The sequence below is a fragment of the Podarcis filfolensis genome, assembly GCF_964270895.1.
Source record: "Podarcis filfolensis genome assembly, chromosome: 8".
Classification (NCBI taxonomy): Eukaryota; Metazoa; Chordata; class Lepidosauria; order Squamata; family Lacertidae; genus Podarcis; species Podarcis filfolensis.
In genome coordinates, this window is record NC_139611.1 from 78,348,547 (window position 1) to 78,373,344 (window position 24,798).

Genomic DNA, 24,798 nt, shown 5'->3' on the forward strand with positions numbered 1-24,798 from the left:
TCTCAGTGCTTGAGGTGTAGCATAAGGATTTGTGCATTCCTCAAGGCACTTTTGGCTCACATTGCTCAGGAATCAGTGTAAATAAACATAAGCACCTTGAATGTGATCTGGCAGCAAATTGGCAACCAGTGTCACTGTCTCAGAAATAGAGTGACACGTAGCCAGTAGCCTGCTGCTATGAGCACTCTGGCTGTTGTGTTCTGCAATAGCTGCAGCTTCTGGACCTGACACAAAGACTGTCCCACTGCATGCTGGCATAATCAAGTCTTTAGGTTACCAGTGCATGAACCCCTGTGTCCAGGCTGCCAAGCAATTGACCTATCTTCAAGACACAGAAATCAATCATTCATAAGGCTTCCAATTTTTCATGGTTCAAGCTCAGTTTGTTGGCTGTCATGCACCATGGCATCCAAGCACCAATCCAGACTTTTACTCCAGAACTCCAATTGACTCTTCCCAACAGCTTCATATTGATGTTCAAGAGCCACTGCATACCCTCCAACATTCCTCAGATGAAAACATGGACATTTCTCACTCCACACAACTGACACTCCCACCATTTTTGTCCCCCACCCCATGCCCCCACACAGCATTTTCTGTCAGAAGAATGGCAAGTTCCACAGCGACATCACGAACAGGACACAGCATGTATATCCTCCACTGACCTGAGAATACCCCATAATCCCAGTTTTATTTTATTTCATGTTTGGTACATTTACAAAAAGAAAAGAATGCACCAATAAATAATTTTTCGAAAGTGGCAAGACTAGACACAAACATAAAAGATTTTTGGGGGAGAAGGGAAATCTAGACTCTTTGCACTTCCCCCTCCATGCCGCCCTGGGAGGCCTTGCCCTCTGCTTGCCCCTCAGATGCAATGCATTATGTGGGGAAGGGCCTCCGTTTTAGCAGTCTCTCTTGCTTTACCTTTGCCATCTCTGCATATAATAATAATAATAATTTAATAATAAATATATTATTTATACCCCGTCCATTTGGCTGGGTTTCCCCAGCCACTCTGGGTGGCTTCCAGCAGAATATTAAAATACAATTCTAAGGCTTTCACCATTCATTCTTCCTTTCAGGGTATTCTCACAATTTTCCATCTCTGTGCATAAAGATCCTTTTGCCACTGTACCTGCATACATGAATACAGCTGCATATATAAACAGAGTTTGGAATTTTGCTGACCAATATCACCTGCCAGAAGGGTTCTGGACTCTTGGAAAAGTCAGTTTGATTCCCTCCCCCCCCCATTATATATCATGCCCCAAAAGACCTTAGCCTCCCTACAGGTCTACCACATGTGACAGAATGACCCCTTGCAATTCTTAAATTTCCAACATTTTTTTGGGTACATTCTTATATATTCGATCTAAGCTCTTTAGAGTTAAATAACATTGATACATCACCTTATAATAATTAACTCTTATAAAATGAAGAACAAGATGGTGAAGGAAGATGACATGAGCCCAATGTCACTCTCCCCACCCTCTCCATTGTGATTATCAACATCTGGGAGTCCCATTCCTCTTAGAAGAAACAATGTGAAGAATCTAAGCTGACAGTAAATTATATAGCAACATTATATATTACACAAACATATACATAATACTAACATTGCACCAAGAAAACTCTCCCAGGACATCTGTGATGCTGCCACTCTCCATCTCTCATTGTCCAAATGCCAAATCCACATCATTCACGATGTCTTTGAGTTTTCATCAGCATCACAAGAGAAACCAAAGCAAAGGACGTGGAGCTGTGCTTGCGTATATCCAACCCCAGTAAAAGATAGTCCCTTAAATCTGCAATCTCCTCTGGACACAGACCTGCAATCCCCCCCACCTGCTCTTAACTCTGTTGTTGTTTAGTCGTGTCTGACTCTTCGTGACCCCCTGGACCAGAGCACCCCAGGCACTCCTGTCATCCACTGCCTCCCACAGTTTGTTCAAATTCAGGTTCATAGCTTTGAGAACACTGTCCAACCATCTCGTCATCTGTCGTACTCTTCTCCTTGTGCCCTCAACCTTTCCCAGCATCAGGGTCTTTTCCAGGGAGTCCTCTCTTCTCGTGAGGTGGCCAAAGTATTGGAGCCTCAGCTTCACGATCTGTCCTTCCAGTGAGAACTCAAGGCTGATTTGTTCAGAATGGATAGGTTTGATCTTTTTGCAGTCCATGGGATTCTCTTAACTCTATTTTTTTAAAAAAAAAATAATATTTATTAAGAGTTTAAAGATTACAAAAAGAGAAAAAGAGTTAAACAAAACAAAACAATACAATACAATACAAGAAAAACAAAAACACTACTTGTACACTAATCTTAACAAAACAAAAACAATTAAAAACACATCCAATATTTCCATATCTTATCTTTCATTCACTTGTTTCAGCGACCTCCTCGCACCTCCCTTTTTTGTATTCCAGTTCAGTTAGCTATTTCAGCAAATCCTTTCCATCTTCCTCAGTTTTCTGTCCTATAATTTATCTTGACACAATCTAGCCTTATTTTTCCCTTTAATCCATTAACAATCTATTTTTACTTAATTCTTTGTAACATTTCTGCTAAAGCCAAATAACTTCATTCCAGCATCCTTCTAACATTCATTAATTTTACAGTATTTCTGTAAATAGTCTTTAAATTTCTTCCAATCTTCTTCCACCGACTCTTCTCCCTGGTCTCGGATTCTGCCAGTCATTTCTGCCAGTTCCATGTAGTCCATCAACTTCATCTGCCATTCTTCCCGGGTGGGTAAAGCTTGTGTCTTCCAATACTTTGCGATGAATATTCTTGCTGCTGTTGTAGCATACATAAAGAAAGTTCTATCCTTCTTTGGCACCAATTGGCCGATCAAGCCCAGGAGAAAGGCCTCTGGTTTCTTCAGGAAGGTATATTTAAATACCTTTTTCATTTTGTTATAAATCATCTCCCAGAATGTCTTAATCCTTGGGCACATCCACCAAAGGTGAAAGAATGTACCTTCAGTCTCATTACATTTCCAACATTTATTGTCAGGTAAGTTATAAATTTTTGCGAGCTTGACTGGTGTCATGTACCACCTGTAAATCATTTTCATTAAATTCTCTCTTAAGGCATTACATGCCGTAAACTTCATGCCTGTGGTCCATAACTGTTCCCAGTCAGCCATCATAATGTTGTGTCCAACATCTTGTGCCCATTTAATCATAGCAGATTTCACCGTTTCATCCTAAGTGTTCCATTTCAACAGCAAGTTATACATTCTTGACAAATTCTTAATTTTGGGATCTAACAATTTTGTTTCCAATTTTGAGGGATTCTCTTAACTCTAACCAACTTATTTTAAAGAGCAAGTTGACCAATTCTGTACCCCAAACAAGTGCATTTAATGGGACAGAGGAAATCTAGACTTTGAGTCACTGTGCATTTTATTACTGAACAACAAAGGAAACTGGACAGACACTTGCCTCCCCTTACCAAAAATAAATAAATTCGTGATTCTGACTATCAGAGAAATCTGGCAAAATTGCCTGGACTTCTGGAAATCTAATCCAATTTCACTGCTGAGGTTTGAATTCTGGTGTGACCTGATGGGGCTTCACTTCCTGGGTGGTGAAATTGTGGGTGCCACAGGTTAAAGGGGGGAAATGCCCTTGGAGCTCTGGGAAAGGGGGAGAGATTGATTTACCCCAAATGCAACTGAATTTAATGAGAGTGAGGGGATCCGGGTCACTGTGCATTTTATTACTGTACCACAAGGGAAACTGTGGACAGACATTGGCTTGGAAGCCTTGGCTCCCAGAAACCTAATCCAATTTCAGTGCTGTAACCTGATGGGACTCGTTTCCCCACATCCAGGATGGTGAAATTGACACTGGCACAGATTAGGAGGGACGTGTCCTTGGAGTTATTGGAAGGGGGAAGAGATTCAATTGGTTTTCAACATTGTGCTTTACATTATGGTATAGCATGATTAGAATTCCAAAAATTTGTGACACTGTCCTGAACCCATTGTTCCAGGGTGCTGTCAAAGTGATTCTTGCAATCTTCTATAAATCCCTCAAATTGAGCCTTGTCTTGCATCAGTTCCTTGCTTGGCCCACTGCTGTTCTCAAACTCCTTCGTGGCTCTTCAGCTCTCTAGAATGATGAAGACACTCCTGATCTCCTGCCTCCTCTTGACCCTTCTGAATCCAGGTGAGCAAAACCACAGCTGCTGGGCTGTTCATCCTGTTTCCAGGAAGGAACTAAGTGGGGGGTCAGCCATTAAAGCAGGAGAAGAAAGGAACAAGGACTTGTGGTTCCTTTGAAAGGGAGAGGAATAAAGCATATGGTCAAGCTACAAGGGATCCTCAATCATAGATAGTTTCTTCCCAATGTTTATATTTGTTTTTTTTAACCAAATACACACTGAGAGGTGCAGTATCCCCAAGTCCATTGGGGGAGCAATGGGGGCAGTTGCCCACTCTTGGATAAACCAGAATCCTAGGTTTGATCTACAACAAAGAGTATGTTTCTTGAACTTCTTTCCTGTTTGCTTACCTCATCGTCCACTCAAATTCTGCCCCTTCTTCCTGGCATCCCCAAGTACATTGGGGGAGCAAAAGAGGCAGTAGTTCACTCTTCAATAAACCAGAATCCTAGCTTAAATTTAAAGCAGTGGTGTCCAAACCTTTTTCAAAGAGAGCCAGATCTGATGAAGAGAAAAGCCGTGGCAGCTGACCAAAGGGCCAACCAAAGTTGTTGAGCATTTTTTAGGACTGAAGTTGTTGAGGTTTTTTCAGGATTATACCCCTGGAAAATAAACTGCCACAGGGGCCGGATTAAACTGACCAGTGGGCCCCTGAAATGGACTTTGGCCATGCCTGATTTAAAGCAAAGAGTAAGTTGCTTACATTTGTAGAAACTTATGATAGGATAGCACACAATCTATAGGCACAATTCTTCTCATATTTCGGAGCGGAATTATCCTGCGCCCCCCATGAAATCTTTTAGTTTGCTGGCGTTACCCACCACCCCAATCTCTGAGTGGAGTCAGGTTCCAGGGGTACCAGATGTGCTTACCAGAGTCATGTTTGCTGGTGCTGATGGGAGTTGTAGTACAACAACTTCGGGAGGGTTAAAGGTTACCCCACACCTTCTCTACTCGTCCTATCCCTCAGACTGCAGGAGCCATCTTGGACAATCATTCTCTGGTCTATGCAAGGCCCACCCCCATTCACAGAGTTTAAGAACTACAGAAGGAATATATACTAGTTTGCAGAAACTAGTATTCAAATAGTGCCTCCAATGTTGCAGAAAAAATATATCAATTGAGGATGGTAAACATGTATTTATCTAGTCCGCTTTTGAAGCTATCTAAATCGGTGGTCTTTACTGGCTCTCGTAAGATGGAGTTTGTAGCAGAAAGTGTTGTGTTCATGTACCTTGACGCAGACCTATTCTTCCTACACAGTTACTAAAGTTTTCTAAACCCATTTTCCCCTGCCTGCAGTGGCATCTCTGACATGTGAGTCTTGTTGGAATGAAGGAAAAGATTGCAAAAATGCCACCATTGAGGAGTGTGACGAGTCCAGTGATCAGTCCTGCATGTCTGCCCTTGCAGTTGGCAAAGTATGTAAGTGAGAAGAACTTTCAACCTCTTTGATCACCAAAACGTAAAACCCCAGACTCACTTTCTAAGGCCATATCTTAGCCACAAGCCACGGAACATGACTTTTCATAAAGTAGTGTTCTCGGTTCTGCATTGCCTGTAGGAGCAGGGAAGAAATTCAAGTCAGTTAATATTTAAAGGTGTGTTTACTCAATTGGCAGAGCGAAACAAAGCCATCCTTCAGAATCTGCCCTTCTCCCATTTTTGCAATTCAGCTGTCCAGCCATGTAATCAATATGCAAATGTAAATACTAGGGTAAAGTGTGCATATAGGAACCTACAACAAATGAAGCAACAGTCACCTAATACATAATATATAATACATAAGAAGAGCTAAAAATAAAGATAGAAAAGAAGCCAAACAATAGTCAGTAACAGCAACAATAGAAGCCAAACAATACCCCAACCCAAGTTTCCGTTCAGCAGCCTCAGCTTTTGTAGTTGGCGTTAGTCTGTCAGTTTCCCATCTCCCAGGCCAAGTGAAAAATGACTTGCAAGGGAGAGAGCTAGTCTGCCAGGATTCACAGCCAATATAGTCAACAAACATCCTGCCCCCCCCCCCAAGGGGGAAACCATGACTGCTTAAATCAGTATGACCCTGCAGATAGGGCCTAAGAGTGAAAATAACATTCACACTAAATGTTGATGGGGGGGGGGAGTTGGAAACTGATATGAAAATGTGGAGAAATGAACTTCAAATAAGAAACCAAGAGAAACTGACACTGACATATTGCCCCTTCCTAATTGCCTGTGGTACATGCTCCCTTTATGAGCTCCAGCATCGACTCTCATTGGTCCAGTTACAGGGTGGATTTGGTTTCAGTCACGATTTAAATCACTAGTCAGTAAAACTTGATTTAAAACATTTTTTTACAGAAAGACTGATTTGGTTATACTATTAGAAAAACATTGACAGATAATTATATAAAAAATGAGGTTTATTAAATTAACTGTATATATTTGGACTTCTTTTCTGCTATAGTTTATTGGAAGGAGAAAAATAATCATTTCATTAATAACAATTTAAACAATTTATTTAACTAAAACAATAACATTATAGCATATGTATCCATGTTTGTTAACTGATGTGATTAAATGATTTTTTTAGAAAAACCTTAGAGGGAGTTATAGCACACATGAAAAGCTTAAAACAAATCCTTATTTCCTGATGAGGATAGTCTTTGGACTATAATGTAACTTAAATAGAAAACTATCTTGGGGGGGGGGATCCTCCAAAAGCATTTTTTAAAAACCAATTTAGATTTTAAAAATCTGATTTAAATAAAAAAATTCTGATTTAAATTTAAAAATCTGATTATTTTGATATTTAAAATTTATTTATATCCACTCTCGTCAGCCACAAAACTTATTTCATTGATGAATTCCTTCCCATGAAACCTCCTGAACTGGTCTCACTCAATAAGGAGAAGGGTGGTAGAAACCCCTGGACAGCCAAAGGTTCTCCATTCCTGACTCACATTCAACAAATAGATAAAACTGGAGAAATCTCTTTTTGCTCCAAGCAGGGCCTGCTCAACACAATTGGATACCTGAGGCAAACCATGAAATGTTCCCCACCCCGCAGACCTGGAAGAAAGGGTGACTGAAGATTAGGCCTGGGCGATTTATTGATATATCGCCCCAGGATCGGTATGAGGGGCAGACCGTGATGACGGCTTCACTCAGCAGTAAATCGGTGGGGGAAACCCTGCCTATCCCGAGTCCCTCTGGCTCCAGCACCCAGCACACTGAGTCTCTCATACCGGCAGTGGGAGAAACAAGCTGCATGACAAGGCTTAGAAAGGTTATTCCTCCCTCCCTCCTTAAACTGCTTGGGTTAAGAGCACATTGCTGCCCTTGCCTCAGCCAAGCAGTTCTGCAGAAACCCCAAATGAGCCAGTAGTGGGGCAGGGGCTCAGGTGCTCCCCCTCCCCAGCTGCAAGAGCCTGGGTGGAGTGCAGACTCCGGCCAGAGACAGCCTTGGCTGCCACCTGGCTTCCTTTTTCAGCACAGGAGGAAAGACGGAGCCCACTCTGCCAGTCAAAGGCAGCCAGGCAGTGCAGGCAGCCCTGCAAGGGATAATTAGGGTGGCTTTGCAGCCTGCGCTTTGCAAATGACCACCCCACAAGGAAAGAGGCAGTGTGCCTGCACGGGCACCAGAGAGGTGGAGGGAGCATTAGAAAGGAGCTCCGAGGTGGTATTTGCTAAAATGCATAGAACTCAAGATAAAGTATGTTGGAAATGTAAGGAGAAGGAAGAGAATTTCTTTCAAATGTGGAGGACGTGTCCTAAGATTAAAGTCTACTGGCGTATGATATATAAAATACTTTTAGTAAAAAACCAGAGGCTTTTTTATTACGGATAATAGGTGAAGAAATTCCCCCCAAAAATACATAAATATATTTATGTATGCTACCACAGCAGAAAGGATACTTTTAGCCCAGAAATGGAAGCAGCTGGAACTTCCAACGTTGGAAGAATGCCAGACAAAGATGATTGAATACGCCGAGCTGGCGAGACTGACGGGGGGAATCCGAAACCAGTGCAACGAACTGTTTGAAAAGGACAGGTTATGATTTGATACCTGTTTATAAATATTAGAAGTAAGTCTTTTAAGTATGGAGATAAGGTAAGTAGGGTGATTTAGAGATGTGAAGATAAAAGTGATTGCATATGGAAGTCAGGGAGGGGGACAGGAGGAAGTCAAAGCTCGATTTGAGCAAAGATATATGTGATGAGGAAATTTTATTTGGTTGTTATAAAGGAAAAAAGAAATTTTAATAAACATTATATTAAAAAAGAAAAAGGAAGGAGCTCCAAGGTCCCTGCCACGAACAACAGGGACATGGGGTGGCTCAGCTGGGGGAGAGGAACTAACGAGGAGGTGGCAGATTTTGCCTCCAAGGATCACACCACAGCTTCAAAGGCAGCAGCATCAGGCGATGCTTTTCTTGGTGGTCAGATCCCCTGCCCCTCTGGATCCTGCCACATAAGGTGATCGTCAATCCTTGCCTCATGGGTGGACCAGTCCTATCTCCAGGTCTAGTTATTTCCTTTTCCAATTCTTTCTTTTATAGCACATTTGGGGTCAGCAATGGTTCTCAAGTCCTGCATCGATACAGAGTTGTGTGATGCAGACTATTCCAGTGCCTCCATAATGTCATCAATGTACATCCAGAGCAAGATCTCCTGCTGCAAGACAGATATGTGCAACAGCGGACCTCCCGAAAGTAAGTATCATCATCAGGAAATATGGTCTCACAAAACTCAAGTAATGAGAGAGGTCAAAGAAAGACAAACAAGTTTTGGGCAGTATCCTGATGTCAGGGACTGGCTAGACAAGGAGGAGTAGTGGCAGCCAGTCACTCCAGGAGGTGCCTGAGGGTGACCCTAGGAAAGAAGATTTTAAACCTGATTCAGACTGGTGGGACAGGGAGGAACCATTGACAGAGGGAACCAGCGGGGAAGCGTTGGAGCCATAGTATGGGGGTGGTGGGAAATAATACAACAAAACCCAAAATATCTTTTTTAATTTTTTTAAAATTCAAAGTTATAACAAAACATATTTTCCAAAAACATATCCTTATTCCCCCCCCATTTTTCCTCCCCCCCTCCCCCACAAAACCCATTCCCCCACCCCACCCCCCGACTTCCCTCAGTTCCAGTCTTTGGTTTCTCCAATAATGCTATTTTCTGCATGTTACAGAGTTGTATAGATCCTCCAACTGTTTAGCTAATTATTATCAGTAAAAAAAATAATTGTGAATGTTTATTCAAAACCTGCCAAGGAGTCCAGTTCGCTTTGTTGCGTCTTCAAATACTTTGTGAAAGGTTCCCATTCATCCTTAAAGTCACAGTTATCTTTGTCCCGTAGCTTATGAGTCAATTTTGCCAGTTCTGCATAATCCATCAATTTTTCTTGCCATGATTCTTTAGTTGGGATTTCTTCAGTCTTCCATCCTTGTGCTACCATAACTCTCGCGGCCGTTGTCGCGTACATGAAGATGTTTTTCAACTTTTTTGGCAGGTCTTTCCCTACAATCCCCAACAAAAATGCCTCGGGTTTTTTAACAAATGTTCTTTTCTTCAGTTCATTTCCCAAAAATTTTTAATTACTTTACAATCCCACCACATATGATAAAATGTTCCCTCCTTTTCCTTACACTTCCAACATATGTTTGAACTAGTTTTGTACATTTTCCCTATCTGCACTGGTGTTGTGTACCACCTGTACATCATCTTCATGTAATTCTCCTTCAATAGGGAAGTATTTTAAGTCAGTTTTCCATAATTTAACCCAATCCTCCATCATAATGTTGTGACCTACATCTTGTGCCCATTTAATCATAACTGATTTTACCTCTTCATCTTTCGTCTCCCACAAAACCCAAAATATCGATAAGAAGATTACTTGAACAACATGCAGCATCTATTAGCAAAAATTACAAGGAAGCATCACAGTTTTACCTTAGTCCTAGAAACACCCCTCCCATAATGTTACTCACAGTTCCTCTCCTACAGCAGCTTCTGGTATTTACATCCTATGCTTTCCTCCAAAAAGCTTGAGCTCCCGCTCACCATTTTAGCCTCAAAATATCCAGTGAAATAGGTTACGCTGAGAGATGGTTCCGGCCCCAGGCCACTCAGCAAGTGTCATGGCTACAGTGGAATTTGAACCCTGGTCTCCTAGATTCTAGTCCAACCCTCTAACCACTACACCTCACTGGCTCATTGGTTTCCCTGAGTTCTAGCCCCCAAACCTAGACCAACCCACTTTCTTTGATGCATTTGCATTTGTAGAGATATTTTTAGCAGGAGAGGCATCTGTCCTTGTGTGGGAGGGAACTGATTTCTTTGAGGTTTGCATTCAGGGAATTGATATCTTCAGGTTAAAGCAAATGCTAATAAAGATCTATTAGATGCAATGGACTCCAGTGATGCTTAATTACATATTATAGAGAAACACTATACAGTGGCACCTCGGGTTACTTACCCTTCAGGTTACATACGCTTCAGGTTACACACTCCGCTAACCCAGAAATAGTGCTTCAGTTTAAGAACTTTGCTTCAGGATGAGAACAGAAATCGTGCTCCGGCAGCACGGCAGCAGCAGGAGGCCCCATTAGCTAAAGTGGTGCTTCAGGTTAAGAACAGTTTCAGGTTAAGAACGGGCCTCCGGAACGAATTAAGTATGTAACCAGAGGTACCACTGTATAGACAAAGGGAAGAACAAGCAGGTGGTGTAAAAAATAAAAAGTAAAAAAAAATACATTTGCTGCTCCACTCACTTTCGCAACAGGCCCTGCCACTGGCATGTGGCCCTGAGCATCTTGCCCTGAAGGAAATGTGGCCCTCACTGAAACAATTAATATGAAGGTTCCATCTTTAAGCCCCAGCTAGGCTCCTGGCGTACACCAGCTGCTGACACAGGCCTGTATCACCATCCTTTTCAAACTAGAGACAGAAGCTGGGGTTGGGATTTGAACCAAGAACCCCAAAGCTGGAAGCTGCGCTGAGCTGGAGCCTGGCTTAGTGAGCTACCATGAATTGCATACTGAGACCCTCAGGTGCAGAGGAAGATAGGAATAACAGCACACCAGGCAATGTGACTGGTAAAGCAGTATCATTCTTCTTCTTCTTTGGCGATCACTCGTAGCCAAGTAAGATTGTCTTTCATAAACACGGTTTTAACAATGAGACCATAAGTGACTGTGGAGGCCAATTCTGGAACCACACGTCCTTCCACAGTGGGGACATTGGTTTCTGGGTGGGAGTTGATCATGGTGTGGATTTGCCAAGCATGCCTTCCTCTTAGCACGTTTCTCCCTTACATCCTGAGTTCGAGTGTCTTCAAAGCCCATGACACCTTTGGTAAAGGCTGTTCTCCAACTGAAGCACTCGCAGGCCAGTGTTTCCCAGTTGTCGGTGTTTATACTTCATTTTTAAAGATTTGCCTTGAGACAGTCTTTAAACCTCTTTTGTTGACCACCAGCATTATGCTTTCCATTTTTAAGTTCAGAATAGAGTAGTTACTTTGGGAGACGATCATCAGGCATCTGCACAACATGACCAGTCCAACGAAGATGATGTTGAAGAATCATTGCTTCAACACTGGTGATATTTGCTTCTTCCAGTACACTGATATTAGTTCGCCTGTCTTCCCAAGTGATGTGTAAAAATTTTCAGAGACACCGTTGATGAAATCTTTCGAGGGGTTGGAGATGGTGTTTATAAGTGGTGCATGTTTCACAAGCATACAGTAAGTTTGGTAGTACAATAGCTTTGTAAACAAGCATGTTGGTTTCCCTGTGAATGTCCTGGTCCTCAAACACTCCGCACTTCAATCAACAGGAAGCTGCACTCACAGAGCTCAGGGATGCTGGATTTCGGCATAAGTGTTAGCCCTTGTGGAAAGATAACTGCCTAGGTAGGAGAAGTGATTGACATTTTCCAACGTTACACCATTGAGTTGGATTTGTGGAGCTGCAGAGGGGTTATTTTGTACTTGTTGGTGCAGTACTTTGGGTTGTTGTTTTTTGTTTTTTGTTTTGGATGATGAGCGACAGGCCAAACTTTTCGTAAGCTTGTGAGAAGATATTTAGGATGGTTTGGAGGTCATCTTGTGAACGTGCACACGCTAAGTTGTCATTAGCATACTGAAGCTCTATGATGAAAGTTACTGTAACCTTACTCTTTGCTTTCAGCCTGCTCAAATTGAAGAACTTTCCATCTGTTAAATATATGATTTCTACTCCGGTGGGGAGTTTCCCTTTGACAAAGTGTAGGATCATGGCAATGAAAATAATGACTAGAGTTGGGGCAATAACACAACCCTGTTTAATCCCTGATCCCACTGTGAATGGTTCACTTTGAAAGCCGTTGTTATCTGCGATTGTTGCTGTCATATTATCATGGAAGAGTCGGATGATGTTTACAAATTTATCTGGGCAGCCAATTCTCAGAAGGACAGTCCATTACGATTTACAGTGTCAAAAGCCTTAGGTCAAAAAACGACATATACGGGGGTTGGTTTTGATCTCTGCATTTTTCTTGAAGCTGTTGAGTGGTGAAAATCATGTCCACTGTCCCCCAAAACCATTTTGGGATTCAGGAAGGGTCACCTCGGATATTGTTAAGAGATGGTTTGCTAAGATCCTTGCAAGAATTTTGCCACCTGCAGCTAATAGAGAGATGCCTCAATAGTTTCCGCAATCAGTTCTGTCACCTTTTTAAAAAAAATAAATGATAATTTTGGCATCCTTAAGTCTGCTGGGATCTCTTCTCCCAGATTTTTTTGATGAGCTTGTGAAGTTGTTGTGTAAGAATTCGTGAGAGGACCTCAGCAGTTAAGGGGGAGTTGTGGTTAAGGAGATGTTGGTAATGTTCTTTCCAGCACAGTGCAATAGCTTCTTTATCTTTTAGACATGTGATACTATCTGCTGAGCGTAGGGGGCATATGCCATGATTTATTGGCCCGTAGCAGGCTGCAATAATGGATGTTTTTAGCTTGGTCCAGTGTTCCTCGATGTTATCAGGGAATTCTGAAAGCAGATGGCCCTTAAGAGTCATTTGGAAGCAATCCCACTTAACGGGATCTTGAAGGCCTTGGGTGTTCATTTTGCGCCTTGTTTTCCTTCCTTGAAGCCTGCGTTAAGGTATAATATTGATAGCCACTGTGGAGCGTATTAGTCAGTGATCTGTCCAGCAGTCGTCGGCACTCGTCATAGCTCTGGTAAGGAGCAGATCACGGCGATCTTTAGCACAGACAATAACATAGTCTAAGACAGCGGCAGGCAACCTAAGGACCATGGGGCGGATGTGGCCCAATCACCTTCTCAATCCGGCCCGTGGACGGTCCAGAAACCAGCATGTTTTTACATGAGTAGAATGTGTCCTTTTATTTAAAATGCATCTCTGGGTTATTTGTGTGGCCTGCCTGGTGTTTTGACATGAGCAGAATGTATGCATTTATTTACAGTGCATCTCTTGGTTATTTGTGGGGCATAGGAATTCGGTCATATTTTTTTCCAAAATATAGTCTGGCCCACCACATGGTCTGAGGGATGGTGGACCAACCCATGGCTGAAAAAGGTTGCTGACCCCTGGTCTAAGAGGTGCCAGTGGTTTGACTGAGGATGCCTCCAGGGAGTTTTAAGTTTATTTTTCTGTCAAAAGAGTGTGTTGGTAGTAACAAGGTTGTGCGCTGCACATATCGTCAAAAGTAAGATTCAGTTCTGGTTGCTGTTGCCAATTCATTCTTTCCCAATAGTCCCAGGCCACCAATCGAAATCTCACCCAACTCCTGCATTAAAATCACTCAGGAGGATGAGTTTATCTTCCGTAGGCATCTCTGATAGAGCGGTATCCAGCTGAGAGTAAAAAAATTCTTTAATGTCTTCATCGGCATCAGTGTTGGTGCATAAGAACTTATAAGAGTAGCCTGTTGGTTTTTGGTGTGCTTTATTCGAAGGGTTAAGAGTCACTCGTTAATGCCAGTAGGGACTTCTGACGGGAGCTTCACAAGATCATTTTTTATAGCAAAGCATACCCCATGTACCCGAAGTTCTTGTTCAGATAGACCTTTCCAGAAGAAAGTGTAGTCTCCTTTTTCTTCCTTCAGTTGTCCCTCGCCTGCTCTTTGAGTCTCTTGAAGCGCTGCAATATTGATGTTAAAACATTGCAGCTCTCTTGAAATGATGGCAGTTCTGCATTCAGAGCGCTCGCTATCTGTGTTATCTGACAAAGTCTGTATATTCCATGTTCCAAAATTCAATTGTGTTTTACAACCGCTAGGTGGTGACCCCACTGTGTGCGGTCATCAAGTCAGGGGAAAAGGGAGGCAGACTATGTTTAGGGCACCTTTTCTAGCCCCTCCCCCTTTCCAGGGTGAGCAGAGTGGATCCTAAAATGGGCTGCTCAGTCATGGATACAGCTGCCGAGCTGCTCAACTGCCTCATTCCTTGGGTCAGAGTGACTAAATATGTATCTACCGCCCATGTGCTGGTTCATGACTAGGGGCTTCCAGATTTCATGATCCTGCCCCCATTACCATTTGCCGATCGCCAGAGGACTTTTGGGGTTTGAGTTAGGAATGGGTTTTTGGAAGACACCAGTACGTGAATTTGTTTTATGTGTGTAGATCAGTGCATGCTGACCAAGGCACAATCTTCGCAGTAGGGCTCTGTTCCGATGGCATGAGTAGTCACAATGAACCGGTAGATTCCTATCTGCTGCAGCCCTTATCTACCTTCACAGCCGTTGTAACATACCACTTGTTATCATCCACCTGTTCTGCCGTTCAGGACTTTTTGGATCATTCTTTGTCTAGCTCCTTCCCTTTGACCTTACCGCCTTGGGTGACCCTGTTAGGAGTACAGGATTCCTGATGGCTTCGCTCACACGGGTCATAGGAATGTGGAAGCCCACTCACCACAACAAGGTGATGATCCAGTGAGTTATAAGGCAGTATGATACCTCTGGATTGGCCAGGCCTTCTACAAACATCTGCAACGTGGGCTCCTGCCTTCGCCAACAGAACAGTGCTTTCTAAGAGGATATCTGCATTATTTAATAACATAGCATAGTAAAAGAAAAACTGCACATAGAACAAAACCAAAAACCATGTATCAAGAACAAGATTACTTGAACAGCACGCAGCATTCATGAGCAAAAATTACAAGGGAGCTTCACAGTTTTACCTTAGTCCTAGAAACATTCCTTGTGTGATGTTACTCACAGTCCCTCTCCTGCAGCAGCTTCTGATATTTACAACCCTACTCTTTTGTCAAAAGAGCTTGAGGTGGCATGTCTGGCTCTCCTGCTCTCCATTTTAGCCTCAAACACCCGTGTAAAATAAGTCAGGCTAAGCGGCAGTGTCTGGCCCCAGGTCACCCAGAAAGTGTCATGGCTCAAGTACAGATTTGAACTCTGGTCTCCTCCCACCCTTGTTTCTGATGTAGATGTTCACATTCCCTTGTTCCTCATGTAAACCTTCACTCACCCCTCCCTTCTTGGTGGGAGGAGGCACCATTTTGTGGTTCACCTTAGAATTCCCAACACCCTAGTGTAAGCTTTTCTTGTAAACGATATAACAACACTAGGACCAAGAATTCTGGGAGTGGTAGTTTCTTAAGGGTGCTGAGAGTTAATTGGGAAACTCCTATTCCCCTGACAGAGCTTTGGATTAACAAACAAACCCCACACAATAGTTCTTATTAGCTACCATTTTTTCTTAGGTGAAATCATTATTTTACCAAAACTAAGCAGATGTTTTCCCAGAAGTGATTTTTTAAGGATAAATCTATTAAGAGCTTTCTTTCTCTTTCCCCCTCTCGGGAAGAGGGCCATTTTGTAGAATTTTATCATCATTTGTGTGCATCTGTGGCTGCCAATTGCTTAAAGTGGTATCCCTGTGCTTGAAATGTATGCTGTGAAAGTGGCCCCAGTCAGAAATCTCTTGCGCCATGCATTAATGTAGCCCTGGATGAATGGAGCATGGCTGAAGCACTCCACTTGCAGAAGTGCTAGAAGGTGGTAGGCATCACTCTTTGAAGGAGGAGTACAATTCCCACCCATCAAATATAGCAAGTTGTGGTTTGCATATGCAAAAGCAATACATTGACTAAATGCAATGTTGGTGTAGTGTGGTGATTGTTTTCCAGTGCCTGAGTATGAGACGAGGGAGCCCAATGGGCTGAAGTGCCCGAGTTGCTTCTCCACCTTATCAGACAAGTGTGAGGGCTGGAAGACCATTAGCTGCAGAAATGAGGAGGATCAATGCTTCTACGCTGGGGGTCGCATGAAGTTTGGTGAGTCTTGTATAATGGAGTGCAGCTAGGGCCCCATCTTTACGGAAGTATCATGCTTCTTTGGGCAGTCATGGCTTCTGCTAAAAGACGCTGGGATACTTTGTTTATTAAGCATGCTGAAAGTTATTAGGAGACCCACGTTGCCCTCACAGTGTGTCTGGGATGGGCAGGAGCCCAAGGAGGAGGGACGTGTGCACAGGGAGGTGGGGGGAGGAGAATACAGGGAAGGGGCTAGTGATTTTTGCAGTTCTTGTCTGGAACCCTGTGCCAGTTTATTCCATTTCCCCCCAGAAATACCTTAAAAGCCTACTCAGATAGGGACATGCTCTATTCCCTTTTGCTGTTCATTCGATTGAGTTTTAAATGTTTTAATGGTTTTAATTGCTTTTATTGCTAATGTAAGTATTTCTTGTAAACCCCTAGCAGGTTTTACAGCAATCAAGCGATTTATAGATTTTGTTAAATAAAAATACATCTTAAAATGGCACTTTACATTGGGGGGGCAGGATGGAGACCCACAGGCCCAGGGGTCAAAGGCTCTAGGACTCTCTCTCTCTGGCCCTTCGGATCCTCCTTAGCCACACCTCCTATCCCTAAGCCACACCCTTCGCAAGCCCCACTTCATACCCTACCTGTATGCTTTGGCCTGGCTGGATTGTTGCCCCTGGACTCTTGGTTACCTGGACGGAGGACAAAGAGGGGGGTTTGTATGTATCTAGAAAATAGCCTGCCGTGTAAAGGTGAATTTTACATATGTTTCCATTGGCATGTGGACCTCCCAGAAGGTCACCCAGACTGGAAAAAGGCTCTTGGTCTGAAAAAAGTTCCCCACCGTTCTGTTTGAGGGAGAGGGTATGTATGTTTTTTTTCCCCAACAGCATATGTATGTTTTTTTTCCCAACAGGGGGAAGCACCATGATGGGTGCTGTCCGAGGCTGTGCAACAGCTAGTATGTGTGACTACGGTGAGGGGATGATGGAGACTGGTCTTGAATCATTAGGAGTTGAGGTCACTCAAGCAGAGTGCACTGAAGCAATGGACGACGATGCCAATGAGCTGTAGCTGAGGGAAGGCAAACCTCCACCGCCCAGAAAAGCCCACCATTTATGGAAATTGGTGGCCTAGTGGTTGAAGCAGGCGTGGTCTCAGCCTGAGGACACCCAGGCTTTCTTTCTAGAAGTCTAGAAGCTCCTCCTCAAAGACAGGCTGTATTTGACTTTCATGTACAAATGAAGTCATTGAATCATGTCTAAAATAAATATATATGGCAAATAATGTGTGTTGTGTCATTTATCCAAATGCAACTTTTGTTGGGGGAAATAATAGTGCTTGGAGATGGGAGCTAGATTTCAGGTTTGAAATCCCTGGCCAGCCCTCCATGTCAAATTTAATTGTGTCCACTCTGTGCTCCCTTGTTGTCAGGGGTAGTGCATCCAGTTTCACCACAGCAGCCATGCTCCGTAACCCCCACCAAAGCATCCCTTTCCACTTTGAGGCAATCAAGATTTGTGCTAATGTTAGATTTTCCACAAGCTTCAACTGGCACTGCTTGCATCAGCCTGCTGAACCAGTCCAGCTGTTCCAGAACCCTGTTGTCGAAATGGCCAGCAAGATGCCTGTGCAAAGCCTCAAAGCAGGACTGGACAGCAACACCAGACATTCCCCCCCCCCCCCGCACTTGTGATTCCTGACATTCAGAGGAATACCGTCTCCAACACTTGAGGAAGAACATGTCCAACTTGGTTAGTAACCATTGTTAGCCTTATCCTCCATTATTTTCTTCTAATCCTCAATCAAACACATCCACGTTGCTGCCCATCTTTACTTCCTGAGTGCAAATTCTAGAGTTTAACTATGTGCTATTTCAAGCAGCACTTTCTTCCATCTTTCTCAGATCTTCCAACATTCACTGCCATTGGCTGCCCACAAATTCTAGTACTGTGAGAAAGGAATAACAGCTTTTCTCTCTCCTATTGCACTAAAGGCTTCCTGTGAATTGAAGGCTGACTAAACCTCAGGTGTGTAGGGAGCTACAAGAATTGCCCCACTCAAAGGATCTCACTGCTTGAGGTGTAGCATAAGGGTTTGTGCATTCCTCAAGGCACCTTTGGCTCACATTGCTCAGGTATCTGTGGAAATAAACATAAGCACCTTGAATGTGACCTGGAAGAAAATTGGCAACAAGTGCCACTGTCTCAGCAACAGACGGACACATGGCCAGTAGCCTGCTGCTATGAGCACTCTGGCTGTTGTGTTCTGCACTAGCTGCAGCTTCTGGACCTGATACAAAGACAGCCCCACTGCATACTGCCATAATCAAGTCTTGAAGTTACCAGTGCATGAACCCCTGTGTCCAGGCTGCCAAGCAATTGACCTATCTTCAAGACCCAGAAATCACTCATTCATAAGGCCTCCAGTTTTTCAAGGTTCGAGCTCAGTTTGTTGGCATCCAGGCACCAATCCAGAGTTTCACTCCAAAACTCCAATTGACTCTTCCCAACAGCTTCATATTGATGTTCAAGAGCCACTGCACACCCTCCAAAATTCCTCAGATGAAAACATGGACATTTCTCACTCCACACAACTGACAAACACCCCATTTTGGTCCCCACATGACCCCCCCACAACATTTTCTATCAGAAGAATGGGAAGTTCCACAGCCACATCACGAACAGGACACAGCATGTATATCCTCCACTGACCTGAGAATACCCCATAATCCCAGTTTTATTTTATTTCATGTTTGGTACATTTACAAAAAGAAAAGAATGCACCAATAAATGATTTTTTGAAAGTGGCAAGACTAGACACAAACATAAAAGATTTTTGGGGGAGAAGGGAAATCTAGACTCCTTGCACTCCCCCTCCATGCCTCCCAGGGAGGCCTTGCCCTCTGCTTGCCCCTCAGATCCAATGCATTATGTGGGGAAGGGCCTCCGTTTTAGCAGTCTCTCCTGCTTTACCTTTGCCATCTCTGCATATAATAATAATAATAATAATTTAATAATAAATATATTATTTATACCCCGTCCATTTGGCTGTGTTTCCCCAGCCACTCTGGGTGGCTTCCAGCAGAATATTAAAATACAATTCTAAGGCTTTCACCATTCATTCTTCCTTTCAGGGTATTCTCACAATTTTCCATCTCTGAGCATAAAGATCCTTTGCCACTGTACCTGCATACATGAATACAGCTGCATATATGTATAAACAGAGTTTGGAATTTTGCTGACCAATATCACCTGCCAGAAGGGTTCTGGACTCTTGGAAAAGTCAGTTTGATTCCGCCCCCCCCATTATATTTCATGCCCCAAAATACCTTAGTCTCCCTACAGGTCTACCACATGTGACAGAATGACCCCTTGCAATTTTTAAATTTCCAACATTTTTTTGGTACATTCTTATATATTCAATCTAAGCTCTTTAGAGTTAAATAACATCGATACATCACCTTATAAAAATTAACTCTTATAAAATGAAGAACAAGATGGTGAAGGAAGATGACATGAGCCCAATGTCACTCTCCCCACCCTCTCCATTGTGATTATCAACATCTGGGAGTCCCATTCCTCTTAGAAGAAACAATGTGAAGAATCTAAGCTGACAGTAAATTATATAGCAACATTATATATTACACAAATACATACATAATACTAACATTGCAGCAAGAAAACTCTCCCAGGACATCTGTGGTGCTGCCACTCTCCATCTCTCATTGTCCAAATGCCAAATCCACATCATTCACGATGTCTTTGAGTTTCATCAGCATCACAAGAGAAACCAAAGCAAAGGACGTGGAGCTGTGCTTGCGTATATCCAACCCCAGTAAAAGATAGTCCCTTAAATCTGCAATCTCCTCTGGACACAGACCTGCAATCCCCCCCCACCTGCTCTTAACTCTGTTGTTGTTTAGTCGTGTCTGACTCTTTGTGACCCCCTGGACCAGAGCACCCCAGGTACTCCTGTCATCCACTGCCTCCCACAGTTTGGTCAAACTCATGCTGGTAGCTTCGAGAACACTGTCCAACCATCTCGTCCTCTGTCGTCCCCTTCTCCTTGTGCCCTAAATCTTTTCCAGCATCAGGGTCTTTTCCAGGGAGTCTTCTCTTCTCATGAGGTGGCCAAAGTATTGGAGCCTCAGCTTCACGATCTGTCCTTCCAGTGAGAACTCAGGGCTGATTTCTTCAGAATGGATAGGTTTGATCTTTTTGCAGTCCATGGGACTCTCTTAACTCCAACCAATTTATTTTAAAGAGCAAGTGGACCAATTCTGTACCCCAAACAAGTGCATTTAATGGGACAGAGGAAATCTAGATCATGAGTCACTGTGCATTTTATTACTGTACAACAAAGGAAACTGGACAGACACTTGTCTCCCCTTACCAAAAATTAATAAGTTTGTGATTCTGACTATCAGAGATATTTGGCAAAATTGCCTGGACTTCTGGAAATCTAATCCAATTTCACTGCTGAGCTTTGAGTTCTGGTGTCACCTGATGGGGCTTCACTTCCTGGGTGGTGAAACTGAGGGTGCCACAGGTTAAAGGGGGGACATGTCCTTGGAGCTGTTGGAAGGGGGAAGAGATTGATTTACCCCAAATGCAACTGCATTCAATGGGAGTGAGGGGATCCGAGTCACCGTGCATTTTATTACTGTACCACAAGGGAAACTGTGGACAGATATTTGTCCCCCTTTCAAAAAAGTTCATGCTGAAGGAGAAAATGCCTTGGCTTCCAGAAATCCAATTTCAGTGCTGTAACCTGATGGGACTCGTTTCCCCACATCCAGGGTTGAGAAATTGAGGCTGGAACAGATTAGGAGGAACGTGTCCTTGGATTTCTGGGAAGGGGGAAGAGATTTAATTAGTTTTCAACACTGTGCTTTACATTATAGTATAGCATGATTAGAATTCTAAAAATTTGTGACACTGTCCTGAACCCATTGTTCCTGGGTGCTGGCAAAGTGCTCCTTGCAATCCTCTACAATTTCCTCCAACTAAGCTTTAGTTCCTTGATTGTTCTCGAACTCATCCTTGGCTCTTCAGCTCTCAAGAATGATGAAGACACTCCTGATCTCCTGCCTCCTCTTGACCCTTCTGAATCCAGGTGAGCAGAACCACAGCTGCTGTGCTGTTCATCATGTTTCCAGGAAGGAATTAAAGCAGGAGAAGAAAGGAAGAAGGACTTGTGGTTCCTTTGAAAGGGAGAGGAATAAAACATATGGTCAAGCTACAAGGGATCTTCAATCAGGATAGTTTGTTCCCAATATTTATATTTGTTTTTATTTAACCAAATACATACTGAGAGGTGCAGTATCCCCAAGTCCATTGGGGGAGCAATGGGGGCAGTCGCCCACTCTTGGGTAAACCAGAATCCTAGGTTTCATCTACAACAAAGAGTATGTTTCTTGAACTTCTTTCCTGTTTGCTTACCTCATCGTCCACTCAAATTCTGCCCCTTCCTCCTGAAACTTTGTTCTCAATATTAAATCTTTATTTTACCAAATGCATACAGAGGTGTGGAATCCCCAAGTACATTGGGGGAGCAAATGAGGCACTAGTTCACTCTTCAATAAACCAGAATCCTAGCTTAAATTTAAAGCAGGGGTGTCAAAACCTTTTTCAAAGAGAGCCAGATCTGATGAAGAGAAAAGCCGTGGCAGCTGACCAAAGGGCCAACCAAAGTTGTTGAGCATTTTTTAGGACTGAAGTTGTTGAGGTTTTTTCAGGATTTTACCCCAGGAAAATAAACTGCCACAGGGGCCGGATTAAACTGACCAGTGGGCCCCTGAAATGGACTTTGGCCATGCCTGATTTAAAGCAAAGAGTAAGTTGCTTACATTTGCAGAAACTTATGATAGGATAGGAGACAATGTATAGGCACAAATTTTCTCATATTTCGGAGCAGAATTACCCTGCCCCCACCCCATGCAATCTTTTAGTTTGCTGGTATTACACACCACCCCAATCTCTCAGTGGAGTCAGGTTCCAGGGGTACCAGATGTGCTTACCAGAGTCTGTCATGTTTGCTGGTGCTGATGGGAGTTGTAGTACAACAACTTCGGGAGGGTTAAAGGTTTCCTCACACCTTCCCTACTGGTCCTCTCCGTCAGACTGCAGGAGCCATCTTGGACAATCATTCTCTGGTCTATGCAAGGCCCACCCCCATTCACAGAGTTTAAGAACTACAGAAGGAATATATACTAGTTTCCAGAAACTAGTATTCAAATAGTGCTTCCAATGTTGCAGAAAAAATATATCAATTGAGTATGGTAACCATGTATTTATCTAGTTCGCTTTTGAAGCTATCCAAGTCGGTGGCCCTTGCTGACCCTTGTAAGATGGAGTTTGTAGCAGAAAGTGTTGTGTTCATGTACCTTGATGCAGACCTATTCTTCCTACACAGTTACTAAAGTTTTCTAAACCCATTTTTCCCCTGTCTGCAGTGGCATCTCTGACATGTGAGTCTTGTTTCAATCAAGGAAAAGATTGCAAAAATGCCACCACTGAGGAGTGTGACAAGTCCAGTGACCAGTCCTGCATGTCTGCCCTTGGAGTTGGCAAACTGTGTAAGTGAGAAGAACTTTCAACCTCTTTGATCACCAAAACGTAAACCCCCAGACTCACTTTCGAAGGCCATATCTTAGCCACAAGCCATGGAACATGACTTTTAATAAAGTAGTATTCTAGCCTCTGTATTGCCTGTAGGAGCAAGGAAGAAATTCAAGTCAGTTCATATTTAAAGGTGCGTTTACTCAACTGGCAGAGCTAAACAAAGCCATCCTTCAGAATCTGCCCTTCTCCCATTTTTGCAATTCAGTTGTCCGGCCATGTAATCAGTAGACAAATGCACATACTAGGGTAAAGTGTGCATATAAGAACCTAAACCAAGTCAATCAACAGTCACCTAATTCATAAGAAGAGCTAAAAATAAAGATAGAAAAGATGGATATCAGTAACAGCAACAAAACAAGCCAAACAATACCCCAACCCAAGTGTCCGTTCAGCAGCCTCAGCTTTTGTAGTTGGAGTCAGTCTATCAGGTTCCCATCTCCCAGGCCGAGTGAAAAATGACCTGCAAGGTAGAGAGCTAGTCTGCCAGGATTCACAGCCAAGATGGTCAACAAACATCCCCCCACCCCCACGGGGGAAACCATAACTGCTTAAATCATTATGACCCTGCAGATAGGGCCTAAGAGTGAAAATAACATTCAGACTAAATGTTGATGGGGGGGGGGAGTTGGAAACTGATATGAAAATGTGGAGAAATGAACTTCAAATAAGAAACCAAGAGAAACTGATAGTGACATATTGCCCCTTCCTAATTGTCTGTGGTACATGCTCCCTTTATGAGCTCCAGCATCGACTCTCATTGGTCCACTTACAGGGAGGATTTGCTTTAAATCACAATTTAAATCTCTAGTCAGTAAAACTTGATTTAAAACTTTTTTTTACATAAAGACTCATTCTTGCTGGTATAATCTTAATATTTACAACTAGATGAAGGTTTCATTTTTGGAATAATAAATTTTCAGAGTAGTTTTTAAATTTATATCAAAAATTACTGATAATAACTGATTTGGTTATACTATTAGAAAAACATTGACAAATAATTATGAAATTTTTGTGAGGTTTAATAAATTAACTGTTTATATTTGGACTTCTTTTCTGCTGTATTTTATTGGAAGGAGTAAAAATAATCATTTCATTAATAACAATTTAAATAATTTATTTAACTAAAACAATAACATTATAGCATATGTATCCATGTTTGTTAACGGATGTGTTTAAACGATTTTTTTAGTAAAACCTTAGAGGGAGTTATAGCACACATGAAAAGCTTAAAACAAATCCTTATTTCCTGATGAGGATAGTCTTTGGACTCTGATGTAACTTAAATAGAAAACTATCTTTGGGGAGGGGGATCCTCCAAAAGCATTTTTTAAAAAACCAATTTAAATTTAAAAAATCTGATTTAAATCTGATTATTTTGATTTTTTTAAATTGATTTTTATCCACTCTGTCATCCACTTTGGCAGCCACAAAATGTATTTCATTCATTAATTGCTTACCATGAAGCCTCCTGAACTGATCCCACTCAATAAGGAGAAGGGTGGTAGAAACCTCTGGACAGCCAAAGGTACTCCATTCCTGACTTACATTCAACAAATAGATAAAACTGGAGAACTCTCTTTCCACTCCAAGCAGGGCCTGCTCAAGACAATTGGATACCTGAGTCAAACCATGAAATGTTCCCCACCCCGCAGACCGGGAAGAAAGGGTGACTGAAGATTAGGTCTGGGCGATTTATTATTTTTTAAAAAATAATATTTATTACTTTTAAAGATTACAGAAAAGG

The 24,798-nt window shown here is 42.6% G+C and overlaps 1 protein-coding gene and 1 long non-coding RNA gene across 3 annotated transcripts in view; one reads left to right on the forward strand and one right to left on the reverse strand.

Annotated features, from left to right (window-relative positions):
* The window catches only part of LOC310769234, a 130,988-nt gene that overhangs the window by 8,562 nt on the left and 97,628 nt on the right, over positions 1-24,798 (reverse strand). The window lies entirely within an intron of this gene.
* The window catches only part of LOC310769035 (phospholipase A2 inhibitor and Ly6/PLAUR domain-containing protein-like), a 45,137-nt gene continuing 24,412 nt past the window's right edge, over positions 4,074-24,798 (forward strand). Inside the window, exons 1-2 of one of the 2 annotated variants that reach the window (XM_083628090.1) lie at positions 4,074-4,176; positions 22,886-23,008. In XM_083628090.1, the coding sequence (XP_083484216.1) occupies positions 4,125-4,176; positions 22,886-23,008 (175 nt within the window). In that variant the 5' untranslated portion in view covers positions 4,074-4,124. Of the gene's footprint in view, positions 4,177-21,462; positions 21,547-22,885; positions 23,009-24,798 lie in introns of those variants that run through there. The other variant, XM_083628089.1, reaches the window with a different exon arrangement.